Source organism: Corvus kubaryi, unplaced genomic scaffold (genome assembly GCF_017639235.1).
Source record: "Corvus kubaryi isolate FWS band 111438036 unplaced genomic scaffold, C.kubaryi_AGA036_p1.0 66, whole genome shotgun sequence".
Lineage (NCBI taxonomy): Eukaryota > Metazoa > Chordata > Aves > Passeriformes > Corvidae > Corvus > Corvus kubaryi.
Window position 1 is genome coordinate 21,549,060 of NW_024582054.1, and position 19,102 is coordinate 21,568,161.

Genomic DNA, 19,102 nt, shown 5'->3' on the forward strand with positions numbered 1-19,102 from the left:
TACCCTGTACTTTCATTCTGTACTCAGTGTGATTTATAGTGTCTCTATGGGTCTTCTACGTTTGCATTTTCCTTTGGTCCAGTCTCTGTGATTTTGAAAAAGGCTGATCAACTCTTGTACAAAGTATGTTTTATTTACTATTTGTCTTACTGTTAGTAACATTTTGTTGTTACGGGGCTTATAAGCCTATTCTAAAAAGTTTGAATTTTTTGAAAGACAGGTAAGAAGTTCTACTTGTACTTTAATTCCTAAAACGCTAGGGTTACTTCAGGCTTTTACCGTGGTCTTCAACTCTTGCATATACAGAAAGGTCTTTTTTATGAAGCCAAGCAGATATAGGCAAAATGACCAGTTAATAGTTTCTTTCCTAATCTTTAATGTGCTTTTCTTAATAGCATGCTGAGGAATTGCAAGTGGGTTTAGCATAGCATAATTTGTTTTTAAATGATTGAAGAGACTCATAGCAAGGGTTGAGGTGAAGTGGCAGCTTCTGTTAGAGCTGTCAATAAATCTTGAAAAAATAAACTATTTTTTTAGACCTGTGAGTCAGTTTAAGAAAGGAGAGGTTGCAATGTACAGCTACAGCTTTCTATTTTTTAGAAATTCTCATCAGCTTCCATGACTATTAGATTAGAGTTGCTATGAAAAAAAAAGTATGAAATTGATACACAATGGAATATGCTATAGTCAGAAAGGTTGAGAAGGCATGATAGAAATACACAGAATAATAAAGTGGGAGCTTTGGGATCTATTGTTTATAACTCCCCACACACGTAAGACAAACTGAAGAAGACTCTAAGTAGATTTTAGTACTTACTAGGTCATTTAAAGTTTTCCTCTCTGTGTGCTTGAAATATACTGATAGGAAAAATAAGACTGGTGAATGAAAAGAGATCCTGTGTCGAAATTAGACTGTAAGAGAAATTTAGGTCAACAGAAGTAATTTATCCTTCTAGATTTCGGTTAGCATCTGTGGTTTTTTATTTTTTTTCACTTTCAGCGTAGAAAAATTACAGGCCTTGTACTTTTTCAGAGGACTTCTTTTAGCACATAATGCATGCTGTGAACATGACAAATCTTGTTGAATGTGAAAATTACAAATTCTGGTTCAGTGAATGAGGACTGGCAGAATGAAAGATAATACCAGCTCCTAGCTCATTTTTGCTATATCATCTAGCAATGGGAAATGGCTATCTTGATCTTGAAGTAAGAAGACTGTCTTTACTTTTCACATTCAGACTCAAAATAAAAAATGCCAAAATGAATTCTACCCAGAAACCATACAAAATGCAATATGTGTTGTAAGCCCTCTAAGGAAGAAGAAACATTTATCTTCTAGGAGGTTGTAATGTTGATACTGGGGTAATATTTGAAGGGAAAAATGTGTTCCTTTGAGGCTCTTTTTACATTCTTGAAACTTTTCTTGAAATTCAAGGGAGAAAAGCTCAATGTTAACTCATAATAATTAGCGTATAAACTCATAGAAACTGATTATATTAGGAAGAAAGACATTATTGTGTCATTATAATGTGTCTGTTTTGGTTCAGGAACAGAAAGGGATATCTGTCTGAGTTAGACATTCTTCTTTCTCTCTTTAACAGAAGTTCAGCAAGGAAACAGAAATAAGAGGCTTCAGTTGACCAAACCTATCCTGGTAAACAAGGTTACTATGAATATGAAACTACTGTGCAGCTAAATCTGGGGTTTTGGTTCTTACTTTAATTACATTACATGTGATGGTACAAGTTCAGATATGTACTAAAATGAGATTAGTTTCTTCTTTTTTTAATTTATAGACCATGTAGATTTTATTCAGATGTGCTCTAAAATGATCATGGGCACATATATCTTAAGTAGAAGATGAAAATGAGAAAGTGGTTTTGAAAATTAGATTTTACTAGGAAAGGACTATAATGTCAATTGCAAGGAGATGTTCAGCCTATGATCTTATTAGGGCTTCCAGCTTCTTGAAAATTGTCATTATTATGGAGTTAAATTTTCAGATTAATTTTATTCTCTTATTTTCAGCAAAGTTATAGAAGCCTAAAAATAAAGTTTCTTCTCTTAAAGAAGTCTCCTAAAGTCTCTTCTCTTAATTTACTTTGGATTTTCTGCAGATTTACTCCATTGTAATATATAGATTCAAGACTGTGCTAATAATGATATTGCTCACAATTCTCCATCTTTGTTCAACTGAGGCTCTTAAAGGAAGTTACTTTAACAAAATGACAGATCTTTCCATGGGACTGAGTCTGTTTATAATATACTTGCTACAATAAATGTCAGATAGATGTTCAGACACTCCTGTTACATAATTTATGTTTAAAGAAGTATAATTGAAATGTAAGCATACCTCACATGACATGAAAAGAAGGTTACTGCTTTACACCAGTGTAAAGAAAGGGTTGTACTTTTACAGAAGATAGTAGATTGTATTTTATCAAAGGAGTATTTACTTTAAAATAAAATGAAAACTAGTCATAAAATGACACATCAATATTCGTGATTTCAAGACATTTTTCTAATTTCTAGATTTTTCCCCTTTTTTTACTAAAAGCCTAAAATTATTCAATCAAAAACTAAAAAAAAAAAAAACCAAAAAACCCTTGTAAAAGTGTTAGTATTGATTAGCAAGAGCAGTACCTAGAAAGCAGTGTAATAGATCTTAAGTCTGTGTCTACCCATCTGCATAGGAAAGATTGCCATGTAAAAATCTTCACAATATACTAAAGGTGTTTCTCAAAGGAAGTTTTATGGGCCACACACTTTAATGTTATTGACAAATATTTATCTGGATTTCTAGTTTGCCTTGGCAACAGTAGATTGTACAGGAGAACAGAAATCCTGGAGGGAGAATTGAATCATTCTGAATCAGGCTAAATCCTGTCAGATACTGAGCTTTTAAACAAATAGGAAATTCAGTCTAGGATTTATGAATCCCAGTCACAGAATAGTTTAGGTGGTTGGGGACCCCGGAAGTCATTTGGTCCAATGCCCTGCTTAAAGCAGAACCAACTTCCACGTCTGATGTCATTTGATGTTAGATAGTGTTGTTGCTCAGGACATTGTCCAGATGAGTTACGAATGTCTCCAAAGATTCCCACAACCTCTGGACACCCTTTTTCAAGTTTGAGTGTTTGTGAATTTCGTTTTTCTAATACCCATTTAGTTACTGAATACTTAATTCTTTTTTTTTTTAAATCTTGCTATTCTAATCCCTCACTCATTGAAGTTGCTAAATTTTTACTTTTGTCTTCAACAAATTCAGATTTAGACTAACATAGAACATAGAATCTTGCACTGAAAACAGTATCGCTTAAGGGGTGTTAACAATGTAATTCCCTGCAGCCATTCATCAGAACTTCTGTTTACACCGAGCACAGACTTCAGTGGTGGATTCAACAATGGCTGTTTAACAAATCATTTCTGCTGAAGTGGTACACTTAGCCACAGTGTGAAAGAAAAGCCTCTTCACAAACAGAGCCTCAGTTAGAGTTTGGGTAAATGTTGTACCTCAGTCTTCTTTCCAGTACTGTGTTCTGCTCTTGTAGTCATGTTTTGTAGGCTAGTGCGAATGAAGGAGAGCAAGATGTAGATCTGTCTTTTCTCTTTCAGAATCCTTTGTGGTAATGCTGTCTTGCAGTACATTCAGTGACTAGTCTTCGTTCCTCATGCTGTAGGAGGAGCTGTAGTCCTTCCATCCATTTCCAGATACAAATATTTCTAATTGAGTACCCAGGGACTTTTAAAATTTTCTATGTTCTTATCCTGTAGAATGTGTCTTTAAAAATGCTTTAAAAATTAATGTAAGAAATCTTGTCTTCCTTGAGCTTCATGAAAGTTTGCAAAATTGACAACACCTACCCTGAACATAATCATAGTATAGTTGTGGGAAGGGACCTCTGGAGATCAACTAGTCCACCTCCCTGCTCAAAGTAGTGTCAATTAGAGCAATATATTCAATCTTGTCCTGAACTCAGGATTTTGAATCCTACAGATGGAGGCTGCACCGCTTGTGTGGGCAACTCATTCCAATATTTGAACACTCTGATTTGTGGGTTTTTTTAAGATTTATGTTGCATTTCCTGTGTATTGAATTTGTTCCCATTGCTTTGCATCCTGTCACTGGGCACTGCTGGGAAGAATCTGCCTCTGTCTTCTTTACTGTCTCGCATCAGAGTTTATACATGTCAGATAAGGCCCCCAAGCTTTCTCTTCTCAAGATTAAAAATCCCTGTTGCCTAAGCATCTGCTCAGATATTTCAATGAACTTGCTGCCGCCTGTCTGTGAGATTCTTGTGTTGAATAGAGAAGAATAATCACCTCCCTTGAGCTGCTGGAGATGCTCTTGAGTGCAGCCCAGGATGCCATCAGCTGCCTTTCCCGCAAGAATGCATTGTTGCCTCCTGGTCAGCTTTGTGTCCACTGGGACCTCCAGGTTCTTTCCTGTCAAGCTATTTCTCAGTTGTCTGGCCCCCAGCCTCTGGTGGTGCATGGGGCTGTTCTGCCACAGCTACAGAACTTGCATTTCCTGCTGCTGAGCTTTGTAAGATCCCTGTTGGTTTGTTTCTCCAACTTGTTGAGTCACCAGAGACTCCTGGTCTGTCAATCCCTCCTCCTGGTTTTGTGTCATCTTCATACTGAGAGTCTGCCTAGTCCCCTCACCCAGGCCATTAATGAAAACTTTAAACTGTTGCCCCCAGTAAGGTAAACCATGAGGTAAACCACCCGTGGCTGGCTTCTTTGCCACTAATCACAACCCTTTAGGCTCAATAGTTTGCTCAGTTTTCAGTCCACATCACTTTCCCTTTGTCCAGCTTGTACTTCATCAGTTTATCTATGGGGATATGATGGGAGACAATGTCAACAACCTTGCTAAAATAAGTTAAACAACTTCCACCATCTCAGCCAGTCATCGTGTTGTCAAGTTGGCTGGTCAGAATTGATTTCCCCTTGTGCTGGTTTGGTCAAATTTAGAAATATATCCTCTGAGAGAAAGCATAACCAGCCCTCCCCCACCAGGTTCAGGAAAAATTAATTTTCCTCAAAGAAAAGTGAAAGATACAAAAACTTTGTTTACCAAACACACGGGAAAAGGATAATAATGCTAAATAATAAAACCCCTTGCCCTGCTGAGGGAAACCTGGGAAAATTTCAGAGTCCTTCCATAGATCTCTCTCCCCCTCCTTGGAGCTAGGACAGGGTGGGCCCACCTCCAGGGCCAAGGCCTTGGTAGAAAGTCCTCCCAATGTATTCTGATGTTGAAACCATCCAACAGAGAGAAAAGGAAAAAAAACCAAAGTCCCAGGAAAACAAAAGTTCAACTCTCCAAAAAAAAAAAAGCTGAGGAAAAAAAACCTGCCAAAAAGCTGGCTGGAAAGAAAAGCGAGCAGGGTGCTTCCCTTCCCTCCCACTCTCCTACTGCAGCTGAAAAAAAAAGTCTCTATGTGACCTTGAACAAGCTGCAAACTGCTTTGAAAAAGTTTTGCTCAGTTTTTCCTTCCCTCTCTCAGGCTCAGTTTAAAGGCATAGAAAGGTACAAAAATTAATTTCTGGGCATAGGGCAGCAATATGGGTTACGCATCATAAAGTCACCCCAAGACACCCCTGCACAAATCCAGGCTGGCTACTCCCAGGCACTTTTCTGTCCTTCGTATGTTTGTATGTGTTTCCTAGGAGGATTTGCTTCAGTCTCAAGGCATCCCAAATATTATGTGGACTTCATTTTATGATGGTAGAAGAAACAAGTAAAACCAAATGTAGGGGCTAGAGGGAGAGCGTTAGTGCTGTCCTTGTGCTTGAGAAGTGTTTGAAAAGTGCTTTGCAATGGGTGTTGCAGTTAGACCAGGTCTGGTAATACTGGCCAGCAGCAAGCAGCTGCTGTTGCAGAGGGAGGAAATATTAGAACAGGAATGTTGGGGCATGAGAGCTTCCCTCCCTGCATGAGGATTCCCAGCCTTGTAAAGTCACTGGGATCTCCTGTAGGATGAACTCCGAAGATGAGTCCTGAAGTTTTGTATTAAAATGGTACGTGAATTTAGCTAGCACAAAAGAGGTTGAGTTAAATTGCTTCTAAGTATAGGGCTCTGTTGTGTTCTTCTATACTTAGCACTGTTAATAGAGGAATAGCATCTTCATAATACTGAGCTTACTGTGAGTCTGAAGAAAAGATTTAGCATTTATCTTAATTTGTTTATTGGTACAAAAATGTGTACATCCGAGCACTTAGCAATAATTCGCAGTAATTCTGAAGTCTCCAATATTTAAAGAAAATCTATGGTGCAGCTCTTTTGGTAGAAATAAAAGAAAAATCTTCTGCAGTTGGAAAATTACAGACTGTGTAGGTGTTGAAATGCCTCTTGCTTCACATTCTTAATTGGCAGTAAGCCAGTTAGTAAGAATTTCTGGTTTAAAGGGAAATGCTTCCCTTTTCTTTATATTTTGATGGATAAAGGTAGCATTTTTGTTTGCATTTTTTAGCAGTTGGGGTTTCTTCCATCTTGATACAAAATGACTAAAATTTCAATTAAATAGCTTCTCCAAGGTACCTTGGCTTTTTGCATTACTACTGGATAACACAAAGATATGCATGCCTTGCCAAAGGAAAAGGATGTGTTGATGTTTAGTTTTAATTTTGGCATCCAGACCCTCTTGCTTTTTGATTCTATTCTAGGAGTTTATCCATTTGAGTAATTTTTGTTTTCACCTCATACTTTTTTTCATATCTGCCTACCATTTCCTTCCCATACTGCTTTTTTTTTTTCATTTCCTTTTTCAATTGTGGGATACCTTTGAGAGAGACAGAATGAGGAGAAAGGTAAGAGATCTGTAATTTAACCGAGTTTTTGCATCCTTTCTTGATCATGTTTGTGTGCATATGACCATACATCTGACTGCTTTCCCTACAAAAAGGAAATAATGGTAGATTTCTGTTAAAATGTTGTACATTGCATGTAGTTTTCATGTATGTCTTCTATTTGCCCCTTCCTATGGTTTATCCCTTGTATTGCTTTAATACAAAAGATTCCATGAAACCACTGCCTTGATCATCTGGTTTGAAAAGATCTTTCGCAAGTTTCATATTTTTATGCAAAGCTACACTAAAAATTAAAGCATCCCATGTAGGAAATTATATACAATAGCTTGAGAGGTTGATCTTTTTAAATGTTGTCTTCTGCCACATATTATAGAAAAACATAATGCCTCTCTTTACTTACATGAAAAACCTGAGTAGCGCAGGTTTATTCTCGTTGGTTTTGTTTTGTTCTTTTAATGCAATCCGTGAGATTGTAATCATCATAGTGAGTAATGTATTGTATGTTTATGTTTTTTTAAGTTCTGGTCAGGATATCCAAGGAACAAGTGTGGTGGCAAATCTTCCAGTCCTGATGCGACAGAATCCTGCAGAAACACTTCGTCGGGTTTTACCAAAAATCAGAGTAAGTTTTGTGTATTGATGTTTGAATGTATCTTTTTCTGCCAGTTTAACTACTTTAACAAAGGAAAAAAAATCCCACTTTTATTGCAAACTCAGTCTCCAGGAGGTGTATGTCCGGTAGGCTTCCACATTAATTCACTCAATTTACGAAATATTAAAGGTATTATATATTTTTTTAAATTGTTACAACAGGGAAAAATAAAAAAGCAGAATTAATACTACTTATATATTGTAAAGATTTACCAGTGTTTTGACAGCTTTTTGAGACCTTTCTTTGAGGACCATCCAGTCATAATGGTTCATTCTGATGTTCTCAATCTCCTTTCATCCAAACATTAAGATTTTCATAGTGCTGTCCAGGAGAGTATAGTTCGCTTTTAGCTGTCTGTGTCAGTCACTTCTAGTTGTGATAGATGCATACTGACCATGGAATGTTATACAGTAATTTTATATAGAGATATGTTTGTATAAAGCGTATTTGTGTTGTTTAACCTGGAGAAGAGAAGGTTCTGGGTATACCTTATTGTGACTTTTCAATACTTGGAAGGAGGCTTATAAGAAAGATGAGGACAAGCTTTTTGGCAGTGCCTTTTGAGATATGACAAGGGGCACTGGGGTTAAACTAAAGAAGGATAGATTCAGACTAGATATAAGGAAGAAATTTTTTAACATGAGGATAGTAAAACACTGGAACAGATTACCCAGAGAAGTTGTGGATGCCCCACCACTGGAGGTGTTCAAGGTCAGACTGGATGTAGTTCTGAGCAACCTGGTCTAGTGGAAGGTATCCCTGCTCATTGCTGTGGGGGTGGAATAGCTGACATGTAAAGGTCCCTGCCAACCCAAACTATTCTATGATTCTGTGATGGTGGAGAAGATACATGTCTGTATTTCCACTCTGTCCCGGATATGAACTCTTGTCCACAAGAAATGTACAAGTTCATTTAAGGTGTGGTTTAAGGAGCAGCCTTGGCCAAATAAGAACAAACTAAATCACAAATGCAAAACTTACTAACGCTAAATATCCACTGGCCCCCTGCAGAAGAAGAGGGTTGCAGGGGGCCTTACCAACATATACAAATACCTGACAAAGCAAAGACAGAGACAGGCTCTTTGCAGTGGTACCCAGTGACAGGACTGCAGCTGTTGTTGCAGTGCGCACAAACAGAAACACGGGAGATTTTTTCTGTATATCAGGAATCACTTTCTCACTGTGAGGGTGACTGAGCTGTGGCACAAGTTGCCCAGAGATGTTATTGTCTCCCTCTTTGGAGGTATTCAAAAGTGGTCTGGGCATGTCCTAGCTGTAACTGGTCCTGCTTGAGCAGGGGGATTGGACAAAATGACCTTTCAGCCTCAAGCATTCTGTGAATATCAGACATCACCTCTCAACTTCATATTATCTCCTGAAATATCTGTGATTTCAGGAGACTTCTGTTTCTTAAGAGGAGCTGTTCCAACTTTTGTCTGATTTTTTAGATTCAGCAAATGGTCAAGATAAATAGCTCTCCTCAGGATTAAGGACTGCTATAGGCTGACAGATTATTTAGAAAATGTTAAAGTGCTTCTAGTTACATTCTGTGCTCTAAGATGCAGGTCAATAGGCATTTTGTTTAAATATGTATGAGTGTAAAAGTGCTTTGAGAAGAATGACTTGAAGGTGCAAAGTAATTGGAAATTTCAACTTATACCAAGTTGCTACCACGTTATTCTGACATATGTAATGCAGTCTTTCTAAACCTACCTACTGGCTTCAAGAAAAGTTGGTTTGGTTTTTTTTATGCTTACCATACTGAATCCATTTTTGCCTCTGGTTTTCTACTTTGAGAGCAGAATTCTTCCTGAAATTAAGGAGGAATAAGAAACACTGGGAATTTTCTACCCTTATTTTTCAGGCTGTAGAGAAGTGCTGGTCTTGGCCTGTATTCAATAAAAAGTCTAGTATGGGAATACAGTTTTTGATTATAGTTTTAAGTTTTTTTATATAGGGATGAAGAAAATATTTGAAAGTATGATGATTTGCATGAATAGGGCCTAGAGCCTGGAAAGTATTTGTACAGTGGGAGTTGGATCTCAGTGTGGTCTTAGATCAGGCTGTACTTGGTTATTTTGTAAAAGTATCTTCCTGTATAATATTGAAGACATACAACTGAAAACAGTATTTGAAGGAAGAAGCATTAGGAATTGCAGATAGAACTATTTGAAATGAAGCAGACTACTTTAATAAAAATGCAGTCAATCTTTGAGCAAATTACTGAGAAAAGTAGTGTGGTTTTCATCTTACAGTGTCATTTAAACCCAAACTGGATGCCTTGCTAAATGGTAAATTAAATGAAACCTAAGTCAATGGGCTCCAGAGAGAGGTAAAAAAGTAAAATATAAGAAGGTCAGTCTAAATTCAAGTGTTTCTTTCATGTTTAAGCTTTACAAACTGAAACTTTGTAGAATGTATATGAATTAAGTTCCTTTCTGTGGCAGTGCTCCTATAAAGCCAATTCTTCAATGGTGTTCTGTTATCTAATATTATTTATCCGTAATAGAAGTAAAGTTCTGTTGCAGCCATATGCACTGCACTTTTGACTGCAAACCAGTATTTGGCATCATTAACTTGACCTATTTTTTTTTCTTAACCTTGTTTTTCTTGGAGGAATCATCCTGACCATCCATTAAATTGAAGCTTTTATAGTCTGTAAAGGCATAATTGAACTCAACTGCAATTAGAGTCTTGCAAGTGTAATCTGTCACTGCAGGGAAATAAGCTGATTTAAATTACTGCACTTGGTTCTACTTCTTTAGGTTGGGAGTAATCATTTGTGAAATCAAATTGGCACATGAAAGATGAATTGTGTAGTAGTTTCAGAGGGCTGTTTATTTGAAAGTATTGTCACCATATGATTGCATAAGGAAACCAGTGAACTTATTTAGCATACTTGCAGACACCCAAAGCAAAAATAATTTTTTTGTTAGAGCTGAGGGTAAAGCAGATGAAGAAAGAAATAAATGCAAGGAATGTTCAGTCTGAATATATTGAAAATTTGTATTTTATTTGTGAAAAATTGATAAACCTGGTTACTTCTAGAAGTGTAGAAATGGGTGTATGCAAATTGCTTATTCTGAGGAATCTAATGAAATTAAAATTATATCAAAGACACTATATATTTAACGTAAGTGTTTTAGGTCTGAGATGAGCAAAATCAATACACCAATACATGTGACATACATAAGTAATTATTGAATTGTCAGTGTTTTGGTTATAGTATATAATTTAGATGTTAATGTAGGAATGAGATTAGGAATTTATTTTTTAAGTTCTGCAGTTAAAATGAAATTGTGTCCTTGTATGTGTTCTTTTGCATAGAGAGCCCCACTCTGGATTTCTGCATGCACCTCCTCATGAACCTTGGAAGTCATTGAAATGCAGATTTAGGGAAAGCTTAGACATTCTTACCAGCATTTCTCTTTGTGCACAAAATGTCTCTTTTCAAATGATGTTAATAGTATTTTTCCTGCTTTCCGTCTGCAGGCTCTGCAACCAAAAGTGAGAGAGGGAGATTGCAGGCATCTATCTGATTGACTTAATAAGACATTTTTCCAAATGCTGTGATTGCAGCAAACTATGCTTATTCTTGTTGTTGTATATACATCAAGCTTTATTCAGTGTTGTCTGATTAGTTCCAAACTCATTTTCGTAGTTACTTGTTTTTCTAATATATCAGCCTCCTCTTGAAAGCTTTTCTTTTCCACAGCTGATTTTATAGTTTAGGAAAAGATGGGGTGATTTTCATCCTTTCTTATACCTAACATTAATTTTAAGGTCCGTTCTCATTGTATTCTTGAGCTTCTGTAATCTCCATTATTTCTGTGTCTTTTAGTCTTAAATGAAAATTTCTATCATATCAATGCAATTACTAAAATGATTTGACTATGTCTGTGCTTGCAGCATTCTTTTAAGAGAATTCAGTTGTTGCAAGACAAAATGTGCATTTAAACTAGAGGCAAATTTTCTTTTTTCCAATTAATGGAATAAACCAGGCTTTCTAAATTTTAAGTTTTGATGCCTGAGTTTAACTTGTAGACATTAGAACAGTTAAGAACATGCTAATGCCCTTAAATTCCATTAAATATGCTTGTCTGAGTAAGATAGATAGGGAGAGTTTTTTTAGTCTGGAGTGAAAATTTGTGGAGTATCCATATATAGAAAAATACATTACTTCCTAAATAAATAATTCTATGTTAATTAAATTTAAATTACTCAACTTGGGTTGTGTGAAGATGGAAAGAGGAGACCCATAGATTTCCAAATGCGGAACTGTATAGTTCTGAGTGTAAACATCAGTGCAGGCAGGTGTGTAAGCAGTCTAGAAATTTATATTTCAATGTCTCCCGAGGTCCATGAGGAGGCACATCCAGAGAATGTGTTCTCACACATGACTATCCAGAGTTATGTGGATCAGTGGAGGAGACTATTTGGAAACTTTGTTTGTTGGTAAGTAACCCTGTTTGTATTGCGTACAAAGTGAATATGTACAGAAAACTGAATTCATAGAATCATCGAATTATTTAGGTTGGAAAAGACCTTTAAATTCATCAAGTCCAAGGGTTAACCTGGCACTGCTCCATAATTTTCTGGTCTGCACTGCTGTGTTAGCATCTGCAGTGTGAAGATAGTGCTTTTGATTCTCTTGGGGATGTCTTTTTGAACAAGTACAAGCCAGAATCCCAGAACAGTATGGACAGGTATTCTGATCCCAAAAATATTCAAAATACAAAATTGGTAGGTGTCCTTATTCTTTCTTGGCTGTGGCTGTAATAGCAGTGGAGGAACAGTAACGGAGATAGTCTGTGGAAATAAGAAGAAGGCAATTTCCATGGCTATTGAATGTAAATATTTTGTTGGAAAGCAGCACAGTTCTGTTCCTTTTTTTCATTTGGGGGAGCAAGGACACAGAGAATCCTTTTAAAAAGGAATGTGGCTGTAAACAGAGGTCTTGAGAGATAAGTTACGGTTCTCCTTGAACTGAGATAAACTAATAATTGTACGTTTGCACCTACAAATTTTTTGACATTTGTAGAATGAAAACTTCTTGGTTTTTACCAAGTCAAATAGTAATATCTCAGATGTTCTCTACAAACTATTTTCTCAGCAAAATTCTTCTGATATGCAATACTTAGAGTCATAGAATCATTAAAGTTGGGAAAGTCCTAAGATTATCAAGTCCAGTTGTTTACCCAGCACCACCATTTCTGCCATGTCCCTAAGTTCCATATCCACATGCCTTTTGAACGCTTCCAGAAATTCCATCATGTCCCTGGCAGCCTGTTCCAATGCCTGACCACCCGCCCAGTGAAGAAAGCCACTTTCCAGCCACTGCCACCAGCCTGTAGCACTGCATGGGGTTTGTGTGACCCAAGCGTAGGGTCTGGCGCTTGCCTTCGTTGAACCTCGGACCATTGGCCTCGGCCTTGATATTAATTAAGAAATTAAACAGGACTGGCCCCAGCACTGAGCCCTGGGGACACCCGCTTGTGACTGGCTACCAACTGGATGTAATTCCATTCACCAGCACTCTGGACCTGGCCATCCAGCCAGTCTGTAACCCAGTGGAGAGTGCACCTGTCCAATCCATAACCAACCATGCACTTAGCTGCAAAATGAATTTTTTTTTTAATCTGATCCAGGCTTATTTTTGTTTTTTGGTGAATGATCTGAGAAAACACTGTTCATCTCAAGCACTTTAAAAAATAAACAAAACCACATATATAAAGTGCTAAATAGAAAACACGGGCTTTAAACTCTTACTGAGTTTGGAATCAGTTGTAAAATGAGTGTAATGCTTTAGTAGTAGAATAATGAACTTTTTATTTTCTCATGAAATAGAGAGACATGTTTAGAAAAGTAAACAAATGGAATGTTCACTTAGTTGATAGATACTTACAGTTACTAATACTTATAATGGATGCTACATCATAGATTGCATCCTGCAAGGTCTGTGCATAAATCTGAAATTTAAAACTTAAATTGTCTTTTTTTAAGTTAAAAAAAAAAGTAATATTTCATTTCATTTCATTTCAACATGTTAACTTTAACTTTTGAATTTATGATTTTAAAGACAACCTAATTAATGACTTTCTTGTGTGTCAGAGCGCAGACTACTAAATATTTAGTTACATAGATAAATATTCTTGTATATCTTGCTTTATTCTTAAGACTATATTTATGTACTTTTCATTTGCATTCCATGTTAGTCAAGGGATGAAATTTAAATTGCCTTCTGCTATTTTAGTATCTCTCACTGAATGAATGAATGAAATAGTTCTTTTTAATTCATGTGCGTAAACAGCAGAAGTGCAAGTGTTGGCTGCTCTAGTTTTACCTCTCATTTTGTAAAGTGGAAAAATCCACACATATGCATTGATGAAACTTAAAGTCTCAGAAATATTACAACTAACTTTTTTTTTCTTAGAAGATTCATGCTATACCATAAGAAAATTTAATGTCTGCAATAAATTGCTGTTAAGAGAAAATAATTTTACAGCAGATTTTACAGTTTACTCAGGTTGTTGCATATTAATTCTAAAAGTGAATATAAAAATTTGGATATTCTTTCAGTACATTTCTGCCTCACTTTCTAAATTGTTACAATTTGTAATTATACAGGAGGTTCTGCATGTTGCAGGAGTGGAAATGCAGTTAACAGCTGCTGTTTCTTTTTTGACTGTTCTGCAAGAGGAGTCGGTGTCCATTCATACGTACTCCCACTCCTTCCTACACATCATTCTCCAGAACGTGGAACACAGAGATGCAGGTCAGGGCTGTACAGCTACTCTCATGACTGATGACTTCTACGTGTTTTGTTTCTTTAGTGACCCTACAATACTGTGTCAACAGTGAGTACAGTCACTGTGACTTTGTATCTAGACTGGCATGAATGGAAAGATTTTTGCATGATGACCACTTTCATACTGACATTTAAGTGTAATTCTCATTGAAGCAAAAAAACCCTCTGACTTTGTCTGAAGGATTAAATCCCAAAGTTGTTTCTGAGTCTGAGCTTCTCCTGAAGTACCAACTTTTTATGGCTGAGAGAATGGAGGGGGGTTGACAATTCTTCTGTGTTGACTATTTTTTCTTAATTTCTTTGACACTAATTTTAGAATACAAAGGAAAAAAAAGGCCTATTGTGAAACTAGAAAGTTTCAGTGGGCATAAGAAAAGAACATCCTTCTAAAAGAGGGAAATTAGCTTTATAAAGCAATCAGAGTAATAATTAATTTTATATAGGAATTGGAAAGGGAAAAGAAATGGGGGTAGACTTTGCTTCTTACCTATCCTATTTCTTACTTTGAAGTCTTGAATATATAGTGGCTTTCAGATACATAGCTCCTTGAAGACGTGTGAAAAGAGCAAATTTTATAAAACTGATGTATGTTTTCGTTTAGTCATGGTATGTACAATATAACATATCATGTATAACTCATTTCTCTTAAACAGGTGTCAGCAATGCATGGTTAGAAACTCTTCTTGCTGTAATAGAAGCTTTACCAAAAGAAACTGTCAGACATGAGGTAATAATAATCTCTCACACTAACAAAAAATAATATTAAGATTGTAAGATTGTATTTCCCTGCAAGTTTTATTCACCTCAGTCAGATTTGTGGCAGTTCTGTACCTGTGAGAATGGTAATGGTTGTCGAACACCCTGTAAGAGACGAATGTGCAAAAAGGCAAGACAGGAAGTCACCTTAAAAAAAGTAGTGTTCTTCAGCAAATAAAGTCAACACACACACTCCACTGTACCACTTCCACTGCACCTTGTATTCTCTGTAACATGTTTTCCTGCAGTCTGTTTTGGTTTACAGAATAGTATCTCACTTTGTGTTTTCATGAAGAAACTACCTTTTGTTTGTTACTGGACTAAAATTCCAGTCTGCTATGTCTGCTAAATGGAACTGAATGCTGGAGAGCCATTCCTTAGTGTATTTCAGTTGTTCTTGATGTACCAAAACCCTAATGCACTGCAAACACTCTTAATTTTTCACTGTGTAGCTCAAGAAGGAAGAAGAAAATCTGTCACTAAGTTATAATGCCAGTCCCCTTTAGTCAGCTAATTTATTCACTTTTAAGTATTCTTATTTTTTTAAGTTTAAAAGCTTTTCAACAGGCATATTTACCGTGTTTATAATTTAAAACAATATGGAGATTTAAATATGTGATTGTTTGTGTGGTATAAAATTTCTCATCAAAATAAGAGTAAAATCCAGAACTGTTTAAAAAATAAACTTCTAAAGGGTAAAAACTTAGGTTGGATGAAGCACATAGAAATTATTCTAGTCACCTCTAAAATCTAATGGCAATGTAATTTTAAAGGTGTCATTTAAAAAAAAGGGACTATTAATGTTCATAGGCGCCATTATTGTTAGTACTGATTAATTCAGTGAAAAGGTTAATGACATTTGGAACATGTTTTTCTAGATTTTTTTTAAGAAGAGGAATACTTTATTTAATGCTCACAATTTTTCTGCTTATATTTCTTCTTTTTTTTTTTTTTTCCATATAGATCCTGAATCCACTTGTTTCCAAAGCACAGCTTTCTCAAACACTTCAGTCCCGCTTAGTTAGTTGTAAAATCATGGGAAAAGTAGCTAACAAGTTTGAAGCTCATATGTAAGTAGACTGTACATATATTTTCATTCCGCAGTGTAAACCAGTATTTCTTTGTTAGTGGACAGAAATTACTACAAGAAAAGTAGACTTCATTGCAAAAATGAAATGCTTTTTTTTTACAGATCCCTTTCATTATTTAACTAGCATGTTCAGACTTGCTAATGATTGTCATTTTATAACTTGAGTTTGTTTGCTCTTTCACAGATTTGAATAGATACCATTTTCATGCCATTCTTCCATATTGTTTTTATTACTAGAAAATAAGCCACAAAGTGGATTTCTCTGCAACTTACAGACACAAAACACAGCTTCATCTCCTTGGAGTTTCTTGTCATAAACAGAAGAATTCTATTCCCAGCTTTTTATTATGTAACCAAATTTAGCATGTAGATCTGTTTTTTTCTATCCCTAATTAAAATGTAGATACATCAGGAACTACTGCTGTTCCCTGATATTATCCAGCCCTTAGATTCAGTGTCTGTGAGTCTGGACAGAAGAGAGTGCAATAATGAAAGTAAATCTGAGTAACTCATCTGCCCAAAGCAATTGGTGTGGTACATTCCTTGGTCAGTTTACCCAGGCTTATGATAGCAGGACCACTTCACCAAATGTGTTTCCTATCTGGGCAATTGGCACAATGTGACTTTGAATTACAATAGAAATCCACTGCGGGCTACTAAATGCACAGAAACTGTCTAGCTGAGGAAGTCCACTCTAATAATGATTTTGATTTGCCCCAAAATGCAAGAATTCAGTATAACACAAAAGAAGAACAACAGGACACTATGACAAGATATTTAGTAATAAATTTCTTTAGAGCTATGTTTTTTTCCTTTAATAAAGAAGAACTAGAAGCAGCCAAAAGGAAACTCTTTAAATCTTCATTTGCCATTTACATTGTTGGACATTCAAAAGTTAATGAACATGGTAGAGTAGTGCTTTTGGAGAATGTTACCAAAGCCTTCTAAACCTTTATATTCCAAATCTCTAGGACTCTGGCAGAAGAGCAGTTGCATTTATTTATTTGATGTTACATTCTCATGAAAATAAGTGACTTTACGGGTTACTTGGAATCTTATATGAACATATAGCAGTGTTAATTAGTAGCCATAATTTTTTATGTTGTGTTTTTTGTTGTGTTTCTTCAAGGTGATTCCTTGCTGTTCAGAAGTAGGAATCCCCTCATTTCAGTGAACAGATAATAGCACCTTTTCTGCACAACCACTACATTTTAAGAAGATAACTGAGAATTTTCTGGGACATCTTGTTCATTTGGTAGAGAGCTCTCAGTGCAGTTCAGAGGCCTGAAAAGAGAGCTGGGTCCCCAGGTTTGGAATGTGGCAGACTGACTAAAATTCAGGACACATTCTCATTCCCCTTTCCGTAGGGCTCTTGGTACAGGCCCAGAAGACGTATCTGTCCCCAGGAGTAGGCAATACATAAGCATATCTTCACTTTCTTCTTCAGAATGGCGCAGTTTTTCCTCATAAAATGTATACTATAATTAAAAACTTTTTATTTGATGTTACTCCTGGGTTATTTTATATCCTGTCCTTGTCATAGAACATTAGTTTTTCTACCCTCTGTTCCAGTGTTCTAAGTTACAAAGTCTTTTTTTCTCTGTAGCCCCTACTTTAGAGTATTCTAAAATGCCAAACTTCCAAGACTGTGTAATTTTTGAAACTTCAGGCTAAATTCTTCTGTAAGAAAAATTAATTAAAAAACTAATTTTCACTGGAATGAATGGAGGCTGTGCAAGCTGGCTTGAAAATTTGCTTGTCTGTGTCTACATATTATTTATCTTGAGTTTTGCAATAACATAAGAATTTTTATAGAGATGTTTTATGAATACTTATGACAGAATCTTGGGCAGTGAAAGGAAACACAATGGCTGATTCTGCCAAGTTGTAGTGTGTGTTTTTACTTTAACAGGAATCAAAATTTTTGTTTTGTATCTGCCATTGATTTACATGAATACTTGGTCTACTTGCCTGAAGGCAGCACTCAATCTTTTAATCTTAAATTCTTCTTCTCCTTTCTTCCTAATTATGTCTTGGGTGATACCTGCATGTCAAAGATGAGGTATTACAGACATTTAATTGGGGTTTACATTTCCATTTATGTAATTCTTTGTATTCTTTCAATGGCTGTTCAGAAATTGTGCTGAAAATGGTTATTAAATGAGGACAGCATTCTACTACTACAGTAGCCTACCTACTATTTTTGTAGTTTATAAGAAATAATAGATGAAGTATGAGCAAATGGTAATGACAGTAAATATTCCTTTTCCTGTTTCTTTGTAGCACATATTTGCATCCAATGTACAATATTCTTTTCTAATTGCTAATTGTCAGAAAAATAATTTACTATGTGTTATGAATTAGTAATATATGGGATAAACAAGTAATATATGAGTAAAGTTCAGTACTACTCAATGGATTTTCTATATTCTTGTTCTATATGTTAATAAAAAATGTTCACATTTTTAGTGTTAAAAGAGAGGTTCTTCCATTGGTAAAATCACTGTGCCAGGATGTGGAATATGAAGTTAGAACTTGCATGTGTCGGCAACTGGAACATGTAGCTCGAGGAATAGGGTGAGTACAATTTGCCTAATTGATCTTAAATGCAAAATGTTTCTCTAAAATGGTAACTTAAGAACTCCCTTTAAAATTGCTGAATTCATGCATACTCAATAATGAATTTGGAGTGTACAGATGTGATCTTAGGAAATGGCTGTTGGCAGTTGTCCATTTTCCGGTTTTAGATTTCTCTTTCTCTTTTATAGTAAAATTGCTGAACCATAAACCCAACAGTTTTTTGTAAATAATCACTTCATCTGTAGCTTCTTGAAATCATCTCAATTACCCATCGGTGGTATTTGGCTTTTTAAAAAATTCTGACAAGTATTAGCAGTTTTAATAATTACTGTGCAGTGTCTGAGAAAGGATCCCAAATGGGTTTTGTAAGCAAATTTCAGCTCAGTATCAACTTTTACT

The 19,102-nt window shown here is 35.8% G+C and overlaps 1 protein-coding gene across 12 annotated transcripts in view; it reads left to right on the forward strand.

Moving 5' to 3' along the window:
- PPP4R4 (protein phosphatase 4 regulatory subunit 4) overlaps nucleotides 1-19,102 on the forward strand; it is a 65,031-nt gene that overhangs the window by 17,569 nt on the left and 28,360 nt on the right. For 9 of the 12 annotated variants that reach the window (XM_042047119.1, XM_042047120.1, XM_042047109.1 and 6 more), the window contains exons 3-7: nucleotides 7,337-7,439; nucleotides 14,097-14,244; nucleotides 14,931-15,004; nucleotides 15,997-16,103; nucleotides 18,593-18,700. In XM_042047119.1, the coding sequence (XP_041903053.1) occupies nucleotides 7,337-7,439; nucleotides 14,097-14,244; nucleotides 14,931-15,004; nucleotides 15,997-16,103; nucleotides 18,593-18,700 (540 nt within the window). Of the gene's footprint in view, nucleotides 1-1,632; nucleotides 1,655-6,727; nucleotides 6,818-7,336; nucleotides 7,440-11,843; nucleotides 11,925-14,096; nucleotides 14,245-14,930; nucleotides 15,005-15,996; nucleotides 16,104-18,592; nucleotides 18,701-19,102 lie in introns of those variants that run through there. The other 3 variants (XM_042047117.1, XM_042047116.1, XM_042047118.1) reach the window with 3 other exon arrangements.